At 30.1% G+C, this 15,515-nt stretch overlaps 1 protein-coding gene across 1 annotated transcript in view; it reads right to left on the bottom strand.

Moving 5' to 3' along the window:
- LOC107441262 (uncharacterized) overlaps positions 1 to 12,065 on the bottom strand; it is a 32,603-nt gene extending 20,538 nt beyond the window's left edge. The window contains exons 1-5 of the mRNA XM_043052482.3: positions 11,865 to 12,065; positions 9,022 to 9,224; positions 8,530 to 8,719; positions 6,976 to 7,107; positions 4,594 to 4,715 (exon numbers count right to left, since the gene is read on the bottom strand). Of these exons, the coding sequence (XP_042908416.1) occupies positions 4,594 to 4,715; positions 6,976 to 7,107; positions 8,530 to 8,719; positions 9,022 to 9,224; positions 11,865 to 11,976 (759 nt within the window). The 5' untranslated portion in view covers positions 11,977 to 12,065. The remainder of the gene's footprint in view (positions 1 to 4,593; positions 4,716 to 6,975; positions 7,108 to 8,529; positions 8,720 to 9,021; positions 9,225 to 11,864) is intronic.
- Positions 12,066 to 15,515: the final 3,450 nt, after the last annotated feature.

The raw sequence follows: 15,515 nt of genomic DNA, 5'->3' as shown, positions 1-15,515 counted from the left end.
TTCATTTAAATTTTTAAGGTTAAAATCATCAGTAGATAATTGTTCTTTCCTCAATTTTAAAATTTCATCAGATGCTTGAATTAAATTACACATTTGATTATCATTAACAGGCGAATCATTAGTGATGAATATTTCATCTAAATTATTTTTAGGGAAAGTGTTAATTATGTCCTTAATTGGAACAGAATTAAAATCTGGGTCAATATCAAAATTAGAAGAAGCTTCACCAACAATTGTTGATTTATTAAGGTGAACAGTTTTTGATGATGAATTTTTAACTACAGTCGTGAAAGTATCATTTACAGCTGTATGTACAGCAAAATGAAGCTCAATGCTTCGAATGTCATTTGGCTTAAAAAGAATATCATGAATATTTATATTTTGGGGGTTGACAATTTTCAGCTTAACTATTTGAGATTCCTGGGGTTCTAAATTTATCTTTTGGCCAAGAATTACATTAAATATATACTGATTATTGATATCGGATGTATTATAATATTTATCAAAGTTTGACGAATTATTATTGGGATTAGTCTCTGTTTTTTCAGTAGTGGGAAGGATAGGAACAGATGTTTTCTGTTCAGACGTTGGTTGCTCATCACACAGTTTATCAGATAAAGGAGGTACAGTTTCAGGATTATTACAATTAACGTTATTATGATCAAGTGACTCATCGGAGTGATTGAAATTTGATATGAGAGAATCATTCGTTTGGTTAATGTTGATTATTTCATTGGTCACCAATGATGTTTTAGGAACCTCATCAATATTTTGAGAAATGGAAGGGGAATCTAAATCAGATTGGATGTAACAATTTTGTGTATTCTCATCATGTTTAATAAAAGGGACAATTTGTCCATTTAAAGAAACAATTTGTTTTTGAGGTTCTATTATACAATTATGCTCTAGGAGAAATTCATATCCTAGGATACCAGAAAAATGGGGATTTTGAATAGAAGTGATATACATAGGATGTTTAAAAAAAGTCTTGTTAATTTTGAAAGAGGCATCAATACAAGCTTCAAAATTTAGGGAAGAATTAATAGTAGAGATAATGACATTTCTTGATAATCGTTTTAAAGTTTGAAATTGAGATAAGATGCGGAAAACATTCTTATCTAGTAAAGATACTGAAGAGCCTGTGTCTAATAAAAATAGAGCTTTTAATTTGTTAAATTTTAGTTCAATTATGGGTAAGGATTTATTAGCAAAGACACTATTAATCATGAGGGAAATAGGTTTATCATTAGTAATTTTTAGAAATTCATAATCAAAATAATGTTTAATGTTATTAAATTTAGTAGTGTTAGACATAGGAAGATTTAAAAAGGTTTGAATATCCATTGATTTACAATATGAAACATGTTTATTAAAAAAAAACTTATTGGGTGTTATGTGAGGATTTGCCGAGACCAGTTCACCCTTTCTGACCCGACTTTTCAGTTTAACGGAGGTTGCTGTGTTTGTTGTTGTGTGAATGAAGATCGTTGTTTAGGTAATGTGTGTTGTTGTGGAATAGCATGTTGTTGTGGAGGTGCATGTTGTGTGTGTAAATGATCATAAGGCACTGGGTACCAATTATGAGCACTTGTGTAATTGGTGTGAGGAATGTTTTGTCTATTCAAGTTTAAGTACTGACGGCAATTGGCCATCACATGATTATTGCGACCACAAAATAAGCAAAATATGGACGTTTGATACCTCTGTCTCTGTGTGCCATTAAATTGATTAAAGTTATTTTGCCTGAAGCCCCGATTACTTGTGGCGTGTTGAAAATTATGATTAAAACTCCTGTTAACATTATTGGGGTTTGGTTTAAAAGTATTGCTACTGATCTGATTCACGGAAGCTTTTGAGATTGACATCTCTTCTAATTTCTTTTCCAAATCAATTACTTTATTCTGAAGTTTATCTATGGTGTTATTTGCCGAAATGCAGTTGGCGAAAGAAGCAGTTTGTAATGACTGCTCAGCCTGAATATATCTTTGAGCTTTATCAACTAGTGACTGGAATTTTTCTTCGCCATCAAAAATGAGTTTTTGCTTGATTGCGGGTGGCATTATTGATATAAATTGTAAGGCCAAAATTTGATCTAACGAGTCGGTTGGTACATTATTGTACACTTTGGATGCTGCGACTTGGAGCCTATGGGCTAAACTTTTTATCGACTCACCCTCGAGTAGGCAAATGCCTTGAAAGGACGCGAGGGCGGCGGAACCAGAAGTTTCAGTTGAGAAGAAATTTTGTAAAGCATTGCAAGCATCTTTAAATAATGCATTTTTGCATAGTGGAGATTGCGCAAAATACTTTAAAGCCGTTCCCTCAAGTTTCGATTTTAGAAATACCAGTGCCACAGAATCGTCCCAATTGTTTAGTGTTTTTATATCATCTACTTGTGACAAAAACCATTTTACGTCTTCATTGCCCGAAAAATTTTGAATGTTTATATTTGATATATTTTTTTTGATGAATTGACTTTGATTAGTATTACTTGGGTTTTGCACACCCTCTTGGATATTATTATTACTATTCATGATCAGCTTGTGATTTCGCAGTAACATTAAGTAAACAAAACAATTGTTTAAGATAAAGGATTAAGTTAAACATTAAACCTCACTCATAATCAATGAAATTATAAATAAATAATGCCCCTACCATACAAATAAAACAAATATATACATCATTAAAACTCATTATTGAGATCACGTTGTAATATAAATATACACTGAACATATAAAATGAACCAAAAATAGAATATATATGCATAAATGACAAAATTAAAAAAAAGGAGCGGCACCAATTCTTAAAGTTTAATTATTTATATAAGTTAGTTAAAGTCATAAAGGAATTGAAAATTGAAAATAATCAAATTATGAAATTAAAACAATTAAGCAAAGTTAAGATTAAAAATAAGGTTAATGCTAAATCACCTAATGAAAGAATAATGCCTAAAACACTAAGTAGAGACAATTGATTCACTGCTCAAGTACATGATCTAGTAAATACAGTAAAGAAAATGTGTATGTGGCAAGGCAAACCCACAAGAATGCATAGCAAATTAAAATAAAATAATACTTAAATGAACATGGCAAGGTAAAAAAATTATACATTAAATCGCGTTAAATAAAAGGCCGAATAGTGGTGGTTCAGCATTGTTGAACTCCGAAATAACCCAATAGGTCCATTGGGCCAAAAATTTAGAAAAATAAGTAGATAAACAAAAACTATTAATATAAATGATAAGGAGAATTGCATACAGAAATATTTAAAGGAAAACACATTCTTGTGGGATTGATAATCATCTGTGCTAACTAAAAAAAACAATGACTACTCACCCCAACATGGCGTTGATAACTAAATTGTAAGGTGATAATATGAAGACACATGACGCAGTTCACTCGTAAAAATAAATCTGTTTATTATTTTGAATCGTTGTTATACATCGACACAAACACTATAACATAGCCTTCGTAAACTCACAATCACAATAGAAAACCATATTTTTCGCAAAGTATTTCCAACATTTTTTTTACATCACCAGATCAAAATCTTGTCATTCAAAAATTTCAATCACATATTAAGATAAGAGCCAGAATCCTTTTTTTTCCGTCATGCATCACCTTATGTAAGCTCGGGGGTCACCCTTGAAAAGCCAATGAGGGAAACGAGGGGTAGGACAACTTAAAAGTAGACCAATGAAGAAATTTAAGGGTTGTTCAAAATTCAACCCCTCAAGAAACCATTGGCCGATAGAAGGAGCAAGTAAAGGACAACACGTGGTCGAAGGGGGTCGCGACACCCTCGTGTGAACGGGGGAGCGAGGTCAAAAAGGCTAAAGGTTAAGAAAGACGATTACCGTCCGGTTCGCAATTAAAAGTACACAGCTGTGTGAGAAAAAGGAAAAAAAGTCACGCGGTGAAGGGGACAAGACATAAAAAACCTATAAAACTATCTAATACACACGGTTGACCATCGGATGCAGCTGCAACTAAAAAGGGTCCAAAATCCTCCCACGCAGGTGTTAGGAAGAGGGGATCCAAGATGGGTTCGGAGATTGTATCAAGTTACCCTTGGTAAAGGAAAAGATTGGGGAAAAAATCTTAAGGCAGTGCATGACTGAAAAAAGTAAAGAAAATAGTAATAGACAATTATAAATAAATTAATATTGCATAATTTATATATAAAGCATAAACAATAATCTATAAAAGTTAATAATTAAAAAATATACAATAATTAACATGTACATTGTAAATTGATAAATGATTTAAATATAAGCTGAACGTTAAGTGAAGTTAAGAGCAGTAATTCGTAAATAATAAATTAAGTGTTAAGATAATAAAAGTAAAGCAAATTAAGAAAACAACATTAAAGCGAATACTTGTGATAATTAACATATTAAAGCAAATACTTGTGATAATTAACATTATCACACTTGTGATGGTGAATGGATAATAAATCAAGATTTTATAAGATACATTGTTAAATAAAGTGATATCGTCACAGTTTTGTGAGTCGCTGTATCTGTGTAATAGTAAAAAGAAGAAGAGTAACGATACACCATTCAATGATGACTAGATTAGATAAAACATTTACTTTTGTTACTAAAGCATCCGTGACGATGTCTAGATTTGATCTGTCTTCTGCCGGAATCAAAAACGCCTTTGACGTGCTGCATCGTCTACCATTTCTAGTCGTTCCTTGTACTATCGAAAAACCTAGGTAAACAAAATTTAATTTTAAAGTTGAATCTGAGTTTAAAAAAATATAGTTAATTTGGAAATCTGTCATTTTGAAAATCTGTCATTTGGAAATCTGTCTGACTAATTTGAAAATCTGTCATTTTATATTAATAATGTCAAAAATAAGATATGGAAACAATCTAATTTTGAAACGTCACTCTCATTGTTACCTGATTGAAAACTTCATACGCTTCCAAAATGTACAAAAATGAAACGACAGTCGCCATTTTTCAGGAGCATCAAAAATAGGCTCTCATTTTCAAAACTTGACAAGTTGACTGTTATTTCATTTTTGTACATTTTTGAAGCGTATGAAGTTTTCAATCCGGTAATATCTTATCTTTGAGTAGTGGTGGCACAACGGAAGGAGTATCCACCTTTCAATGAGGTGAACCGGGTTTGAATCCCAGTGATGGCTGGTCGATACGAAATACACATCCGGCTCACACCGACCACAACGCTGACGTATATCCTCAGTGGTAGATGTATTATGGGTTAGAGTCCCCATGCCATAAGGCTAACCGTGGGAGGGTTTCGTGGTTTTCTTCTTCATGTACCGCAAATGCAGGTTAGTACCAGCAAAAAGTCCTCCACGAAGGCAAAATTTCTCCCAATACTTGATCCAGGAGTTCCCTTGTCTCCTGGATTGGGTTCAAAATTACAAGGCTACGGAGTTGAACATTGGTAGTCGTAGACGCGAAAAATGGGTCGGTTGCTTAAAGAATGTTATAAAATATTTTACTGCTTTAGTTTCTTCGGAGTTATAATAATTGGGAATTATATATAATTATATATAAGCTACTCACATTGATTTAGCATTGTACACAATTCCAAAGGATAACCAACAAAGTATGAAACAAGAGTTGTATGAAACAAGATTTTTATTAACATAACAACGAATAATTTATTGGAAGAAAGTAATTTCTTTTTGCAACAGAAAGGTTTATGTTTTCTTTAGTAAGAAAGATACTATTTTTTTAGTTATCACCATTAACTATTAATATTTACCAGATTTGAAGGAATATTAATCCTTCTCTTTATACTTTTGCGGGTATCCTTACACTGATGTTTTTTAAGGTAAAGATCCATTGCCCGGTATTCTCTACCCTGATGACCAGATTAAAAATATATAATATCAACTAAATGAGATGGTTAGAGAAAAATTTGGGTTTCATAAATTTATTTGTTGAATATGACCATCAACTCAGTAATATTTTTTTTTCAAAAAATATATCTATAAATAAATAATTTTTGTTATAAAAAAATGAAATGTGCTATTTCCGTGGAAGGTATATTTCATAGCTTGCCTTAGAACATCAGGAATTATATATAATATGGCATTTAATACATTACTTATAACATATACATTTTATTAATATGGCTTTATTGACCAGTCTGCTTAAGTCCATTTCATAACTTGCTTAAGAATGCCAACATTATATACAATGATGTCATTCAATACGTTAGCTGTAACATAGATATAATATTAATATGGTCTTACTGACCAGTCTGTTTAGGTTCATTTCATAACGTGCTTAAGAATGCCAAGCAATGTATACAATGATGGCATTTAATACATTGGTTGTAGCATATATATATATATATATAGATAGATAGATAGATAGATAGATAGATATAGATATAGATATATACACCGAAGAGCCATTACATTATGACCACCCTCCATCTATAACAATAGGCTGACCCAGGTTTTCATGGTTTCTCACCCAGGAACAATGTTTTCATGGGGTACATTAGGACCCATAATCCTCATAGAACAATCCCTGATTTCTGTAAGCTACTTGAACATAGTTCACCCATTCATGGCAACAGTTTTTCCTGCGGGGGATGGTGTTTACCAACAGGATAATGCACCATGTCATAAGGATCGAATTGTCATGGATTGGTTCGAGGAACATTCCAGTGACTTTCAAGTCATGTCTTGGCCCCCAAATTCACCTGACCTTAATCCAATAGAGCATTTGTGGTCCTACTTGGAAAACCAAATTCGGGCTGTCATGCTACTCCCTCGCAATGTGAGGGAACTGCAGGACCAGTTGGTGAGCGCTTGGTACCAGAGACCTCAGACTACCTATCAGCACCTTGTGGAATCAATGCCACTGTGGGTGCTAGCAGTGTTGAGGGCTAAAGGGGGTCCTACATGTAACTAGCAGGGTGGTCATAATGTAATGGCTCTTCAGTGTATATATTATAATATTATTATGACTCTACTGACCAGTCTGGTTAGGTCCATTAGTATCTCGATATTTGTAACCTCGTTCTGCAGCTGCATTGGAAAATGCAATAGCTATACGACTATTATACTGCAGACTTTGAACTGTCAGATATCCATCTGTACCGTGGTGACCTAAAATTGAATCGGTTTTTTTTATGAAATTGTTTCTTTGAAAACATAATTGAAGCTCATTTTTTAAGAAAAAAAGACATACTTAGGAAAATTACACTAATTTAAATATAATAAGTTGACAATAATAAATATTATTCGAATGCACCATTGTTAAATACATTGCGCAAAAAAAATAATATATGACCCACTCTGTATAATTTTTGCTTTAATCATCGGATCTTCACGTACTAGGATATAATCTCAATGGTTCAAGGGGAAGACTTCAAATTATGCTAATTAACAAATGCAGATGATATTTTAAGTTACGAAATTATTCACAAACAAAAACGTATATTTTCTATGAATAAACGTACCTTTTTTCAATGCATTTGGATTTCTGACCCCAAAATATAGAGGGCAGTCTCAATCCTGGAAATATGGACCCCATAGTTTGATCAAGAGAGTAATACAAAGCTTCGACCCTTTAATGATAATTTTACTTTATGAGTATTTCGCCATATCTCGAAAATTTTTAAAGCGAATGGAAAAATTATTTGCACATAATTATGAAGCTCGTTAATTGAAGATAATTTCATGCAAAATAAATAATGTTTATTATTTTTTTAATATTTTATTTAATAATAGTTGAAACAATTGGGAATTTTATGATAACTAACTTTTTACAGAATGTAGTAGTTTTGCAGAATAATTTGGTTTTAGATGGCTAAGTACAAATCGGCCATATAGTTCCATGAGCCACCATGGGTGATTCGGAATCATTTACCCAAATTTTTATCGCGTGTTATAAAACCATATTTTACTGTCTTTTTTTACCAAAAGCATTACCAAAGTACTTTTTTTACAAAGTACTTTTCAAAGTAATTTTTACCAAAGTACTTTGGTAAAAATTAGCGAGCTTTTTGGTATTCAACCTGAAACCATTTTCTTTTAGTTTTGCTTATTTTCTTCCTCAGTAGGTGACGCTGGTATAAACCCATTTAACATTTACCAAGATTACCCCGTTTTGAATCTTGATTTCATTTTTTTTTCTACATAAGTTATATAGAGTGCCGGAAAATAAAGAAATGGTCAAATAGCTCGAAATATTCACGTTAAATGTTATGTCTAAAATTATATTTATGAAATATTTTCAAAATATGCATTTAATGCTCTCGAGTAACGCGCATCTGATCAAAATTCCATTCATGTTAAACATTTTCTACAGAATTGAAAGATGCCAAACTCGATGGGAAAAAAATTGAAGAAATGATATTAAACTCAAACTTAATCCGACGTCCAAGAAGTCATGGAGCCACAGGAGAGGGTGAGAGGTTTTTTAGAGAGGTTTTTTAGAATAAAAACCACGTCTATTTTTCGACCTGGCAAATTTTAATTACAGAAAACATAACACATAGTTTTAAATTGATGCATGCTAATGCTTACCATTTCGGACTATTCTTGGATCAGTATTGTTTTCTGATTTCAAGAAGTAAGGATATACATCGTTCCATGACCACCCTTCACAGCCTATTTCTGACCATCGATCATAGTCCTTTTTATTACCTCTCACGTACAACATGTAATTTGCCATGCTCGAACCTCCCAATCCTTTTCCTCGGGGCATAGTAATACGCTGCAAATATTTACTTCAATATTAAAATGTATTGCAAACAAAATATTTTTAATTAAATTGCATTACTTTGATTTAAAGAAATGATGTCATTTTTTATATTTGGTGTAGTTGAATATAATGAATTTTTATATCTAACATAAAAAGAACATCCTTTTCTCACGCTGCGGTGTTTTTGAAAAGTCTTCGGCCGACTGGATCCGAACTCCCGTTCTTACGAACGTGAGTCCAGTTCCCTGACAACCAGGCTATTCCGGCCTCTATCTAAGCTATCATAAAATTATACGAGATTCTGATTTACTTACATGATTTGGATAAGCAAAAGCACCGTTCTTTTGCGGAATAGTTTTGTAATTCCAATCATTTATCGTTTTGGCTATATTCAAGCCAGCCAAAGGCACTTCTGTTAAAACTTGCGCTTTAGGTCCAGCTTCCAAGAGTAAAACACTTACACAAGAATCTTCGGACAAGCGAGATGCAATAACGCTACCAGAAGAACCAGCTCCAACTAAAATAAAAAATATATTAAAAAATAAGGGTCTTTTGGGTGAAATTTATTAGTGTAAAATATCCTCAGTGGAAATCGTATCATGGGATAGTATCCCCCTGCGATCGGGCTAACCGAGGAAGGCTTTTAAGGTTTTCCTCCCGATGTAACGTAAATGCTGATTAATTTACTAAAAAAATCCTTCACGATGGCTAACTTGTTACAACGGTTGATCCAGGAGTTTCCTTGTCTTTTGAGCAAGGATCAAGGCTACGGAGTTGAACACTGATAGTCGTAAACTCAGTCGGCTGTTCAACGCTAGTGTAAAATAACTACCATACTAATAAAATTTGCACCTCTTTTCTTGCAATTATAATTCATCATCTAATTCTGCGTAAACATCTGTTGCTGGTTTAAATCGAGCGTTGATTTAGGATCACTGTTCGCATTACATATTTTCATATAAATATATTTCTTTAGATCACATTCTATCTGACTAATGATTCCCTAAAAATATTGTGATTCACCGAGCATTGGATCAATAATTTCGCATTCTTTGCTTGATTTGCACGAAAAATTTTTTTTACTCTTTTGCTAGACAATTTTCTTTTTAGAAAGCAATAAATTTTTTTTTTATATATATTCACTGAGAATAATAAATAATCATTGGTTTTTATAAGGTTATTGGTTCTTATAAGGAGTTAAATAGCGTTGGAAAAATTCACACTTTTTAGAGTCTACAGTATTCTCCGGATGCCCCCTAACGGGGGGTGGGACGGGGTTAAGCTTTGATAGGAAAATTATGATTAAATTGGTCGTGATTTGTTTGTTGAGAAACCGCTCCGAAATAAGCTGCTATATATTTACTAGGGAACTATTTCGCTGACGTTCACCAACACGATGATTGCTTCACAATAATTGCTGTTTCTTTGCATAAAAAAGTTTAAATTATTTTACTAAAATATATGTACTAGATAAAACACTTGTACCTACATTTCCCTCTTTCGAATTTTTGCCTTATGATACAATTAAGATAAGTGAAATAAATAATTTTTCTAAGTAATCATTTTTCATAACATTTTAAATTATAAGTATATTATTATAACAAGTTTCGCCAGTTTAATAATTTAATAATTTTGTTTACCAAACGGATGGATGTATTTTAAATACAGCTTTTGCATTCATCACTTTGTACATAATGCTGAAAGTTAAGTTTAACGAATATCTAAAACCATAATTTATAATAATATATTCATGTAATTTGAACCAAAAATAATAATTAATAAAATAATAAAATAAAAATAATTAATAAAATAATAATTAATACCAAAAATAATAATTAATAAAATAATAAAATAAAAATAATTAATAAAATAATAATTAATAAAATAATAAAATAAAAATAATTAATAAAATAAAAATAATAATAGTTAAGTTTAACGAATATCTAAAACCATAATTTATAATAATATATTCATGTAATTTGAACAAAAAATAATAATTGTATAACAGTTAATAAGACGAGACACAGATTTAAATAACTTTATCTTAAAATGTAACTGTGAATTGCATTATTCTAATAGTAAAAATAATAAAAGTAATCCTCCTAAATTCTTAACTTAGAAATCAAACAAAATTAAAAACGTAATAATAGCAGGACAGGTAATTTTAACCTTTAAAGTAGGGAAGCAAAACTATTTATAGGAAAACAATAACTTTATGACTTATGTCAATTTTATGCTGAAAACAAACAAACTAAGAAAAGATTAATGTGGGAAAATTGAATCCTACCGTGTGATTTTCAAACCAATGAAAATGAGAACTGTGTGAATAAAAATGAGAACTGTAAAAAGGGACAGACATAATTAATAAACCACCAATGTAACTGAATCATTTCTAAATAAAAAAAAAACTTGTTCCATTTTACTTTAATCTCTCTTATAAAATTGAACGTATTATAGTTTCAAAAATATAAATATTTCAAATCCTGCACACCTATTTGTTCTAAACAAGTATTACACTATAATTGTAATCATTGTGGTATTTGGCTTTTCCAAAAATTTTGTGATAATATGATAATTTAAAAACTGTTTAAAAATAACTTCGCTTTTGCAAATTATTAAGAAAAAAAAACTCTCATGATAAGGCATGTAACATAATTACTTTCTTTTTACGAAAATTAAAAGAAATCCTATCAAAGTAAAAAAATAAAGTGTTCAAGAAAACAAAAATGAGCTATAAACTAAACTAAACTCAGCGGCGCGACAGCCCTTAAGGGCCGAGGCCTACTGCGCCGATCTCAGTTTTCTTGACCTTGGGCTCTGGGGTGCAGGAGCAGATGTTCCGGTCAGGTGGTCAGCCGAACGCGGAACCCCAGTGTTTAGTTCTCAAGCATGCTTGGTACTCATTTATGGACCCACTGAAGGGATGAAAGGCTGAAAAAATGAGCTTTAAACGTTTCAACGATCACTTTATTTATATTTTACTTTAAATTCTAAGGAATAATTTAATATATTTTCAAAGAAACATTTTACTTATAAGTAAGTGCCTCAAAGAAAACGAAAAGTTTTATATTTCTAAAGCAAAGTTATTAAAATGGATTAAACGTTAAGAAAATAATTTATAAAAATGCAATAGACTTTTGTGTAGATATTCACTTACCAATAATGTAGTCATAATTTGATTTAAAATTATCAGAGATCCGAGGATTGAAGATATCCGTAGCAAGAAGAAATGGAAATACATATTCTGACAGAATTGATATAAATGTCATATTAAATTTAAATAAATAGCTTAAATGAGGAAATGTATTTAGAAAATGGTCTTGTTTTCTCTAAGTTTTAAACAAGTGCAGGACAGATAAATCTTTCTACGTTTAATTGTTTATTGACACTCGGTATGAAATATTTGCTCACCTTTCTACATTGTATTGATACGATACACGATTAAGTTTTGAAATAGTAATTAAAATTTAATGCATAGCTGTGATAAAGTTAGTTATGAGTTTTTCATTCATTTATTTGTTGTTTTGTTCTACCTTATTTGATGCTTCTTTTTTAAATTTCCTTTATTGTACAGTCCGCAAAAAAAAAAAAAGATATCACACTGAATAACTTTCGTTCTAATGATCCGATTTTCACGAATTAAGTGTCAATCTTAATGGTTCCTGGGGGTGACCTCAAATATGCTATTTAATTAGTGCTAACTATTAATTAAGTTACGAAATCAGACACAAAAACGTACTTTCTCTGAATAAACATATTTTTTTTTTTTACATATTTGGAATCTAGACACTTGAATTAGGGGGGGTAGACAAAATTTTAAAACAATTGTGTCGTAAATTGGGTTGCAATAAAGGTTTATATATTTGGCGATAGTCCAGAAAACCGCCAAAAAAAGTCGCCTGCGCAAATAAATATTTTAAGATAACCCATTGACTGATTCAAAAGAGAAACGTTTAATTTTACTAGGTTGCTAGGCAACCAATTTCTGACTGTAAAAAAATTGAAATAATGTTTTGTGATTGCTCTGAGAGGTTTAATTAATAGTTAATAGAAAACATCTCGAAGTTTCCAGGCAATAGACAATTTTTAAGCTGATTTCTGTCTAAAAAAAAAAAAAAATATATATTTTAATCTCCTTTGAAAAGAAAATTTGAATCGATTTATAAGTTTTTAGAATTTAAATACATGAACTTTTTATCTGATATTATTTAGATTATGCTATTTTTGCTATGTTTATTCGAGGATTTCATACTAAAATCAAATTAACATAACTTATAATAGCTATATACAAAATTTTAGGGATAATGATTTTTACAGCTTTAATCGAGTCTTCTAGGCATGAAAGTTTGAAGAAAAAAAAAGTGCTTGAAAAATAAAATGTAGATTGCATAGTAATTCTAATGCACATTCACAAGGTTTTCTATAATTTACGATATTTCTTTTTTCTATAACTCAATGAATTGCTGAATGTTTAGTGGCATTTTAAAAACATTGAAATATGTTATGTGTAATAATAAGATATTGAAATAATATGTTGCATATTGTATGATTCATTGTTTAAAAAATTGCTTCATTTTGCTAGATATTTACGTTACATGGTTTTCTTTGGATAAAGATGATTAGCAAATAGCATCCACATGTTTCGATACATTCTGAAACTTACGTTCGCAAATTCACCATAAAATGTCGCACAGCATATTCTTCAATTACGATAAGCTACATTTACCACCAAATACTGCTACTATGATTATTTTTGTTTTCTTATATATATATATATATATATATATATATATATATATATATATATATATATATATATATCTGATATGATACTCTCTTTTTAAACAGAGCTCGTAAGGCCCTTAAGATACTGAAATGGGGGCACGAAAACTTAAAAGATTTCTTTTCCCTAATGCCCGCCTGTGTTAACATCCGTCAATTCAGGCATCTACAGGGCGACAGATATCTGTGTGGCCTAAGGATTCCTAACGAGCATCAAACATTCTCAAAATGAAGTGTTCATTCACTGGAAAATTTAGTGTTTATTCAATTTAAGAACTGTTCCTTCACGTGGTTATCTTACTACTTATCATTTAAACCACCAAAAGCTTAAAACAATATTATGCAAGTTATCTAAATTTTTTTTACATAATTTGCATTTAATAACAAATATGTCGACATGCATTTAATAACAAATACGTCATTTAGCTAAAATTACAAATTTTGAAATTTTTATGATTTTTTTTAAAGACAAGCTAAGCTTAAGTATTCCTTCACTGGTTAGTTTACCCTATAAGATTTTAAAAAAATTGCGATGTTGTGAGAGATGCTTAAACATGTTGACTACGTATTTTTATTAATATTTATAAAATATATATTCAAGAAATTGATGAATATTTTATTCCAAATTTATTCATTCGTATGTATATTATTGAAATTTTATCAGTTATTGAGAAAAAAAAACTAAAAAATAATCACATTAAAGAAGCACAATCTGTTGTATAATCATATTCTATCAGAAGCATGCTTTTATAAAACTCCACATTCTCTGAATAAAATGTATTTTATTCAATAAAATGTTTTATTCAAATTTCTTTACTAAATTGCAAATAGAATTTTAGACGACTAAAAAAGAAACATCGTATTTTATAGCTTAAAAAAATAAAAATGAAAAGATAAGCAAACGATTATTAGCGAAAAAATATGAATGAAATTTTATGCTAAGCGCGCGAAGTCAAGTTCCTCGCAAGTTTATCACATTTTAATATTAATCGCCCCATTTAATCATTTCTTCATAGTCGCCAAATTATTTTTTTAAAACTAATTAATTTTAATTTTTCTCCGCTTCTAATAAAAAAAAACAGTTGAAACTTTAGATTTTTAAATTGAAAAATATGTAGATTAATATGGTATAAAAAAATTCATACCTTATAATTCAAAAATTTTTCATCCTTAATTTAATTAAATAATAAAAAATATTTAACAATTATTAAAAATTATTTTTTTCGTGAAATTATCTTTGGGTAAATGAGTTATATGACTGGGTGAAATTTTCTTCGAATTGCTTTATTAGTTTTTAAAATATGACTGAAAACGTAAAAAGTGAAATTAACATTAAGGGGTACGAACTTTGGATCGCTCTCCTGACCAAACTATGGGGACCATATTTCCCAGATTGCGGCTACCCCCTATATTTTGAAGATTAAGAATCCAAATATGTAAGAAAAAATATATGTTTATTCAGAGAAAGTACGTTTTTGTGTCTGATTTCGTACCTTAATTAATAGTTAGCACTAATTAATTAGCTTATTTGAGGTCACCCCTAGGAACCATTAAGATTAACACTTAGTTTGTGAAAATCCAATCATTAGAACGAAAGTTATTCAGGGTGATATCTTTTTTTTTTTTGCGGACTTTACACTGTGGATTTTTTCTTAAGCCCTAAAGTGAAAAAGTTCTCCGCTTCTGTATTATCTTAATATCTAGTAGTAATGAAATCAAGCAAAGTCATTTGAAAAATCCGAAATTGTGATCAAAAATGCATAACAATATCGATTTTAAAGTTAGGTACATAAGCTAGGTTAAAAAGTTAGGTTAGGTAACAAAGTTAAGTAAAAAATATAGAGAAAAATCAATTAAAAACCTATTATATATATATATATATATATATATATATATATATATATATATATATATATATATATATATATATATATATATATATATATATATATATATATATATATATATATATATATATATATATATATATATATATATATATATATGTAATACAAAAATTAAATAC

This window comes from Parasteatoda tepidariorum, chromosome 1 (assembly GCF_982258835.1).
Source record: "Parasteatoda tepidariorum strain Cologne lab strain chromosome 1, Ptep-v5.0, whole genome shotgun sequence".
Classification (NCBI taxonomy): domain Eukaryota; kingdom Metazoa; phylum Arthropoda; class Arachnida; order Araneae; family Theridiidae; genus Parasteatoda; species Parasteatoda tepidariorum.
The sequence above is the reverse complement of the archived record's forward strand: the minus strand, read 5'-3'. Positions and strand labels throughout refer to the sequence as shown.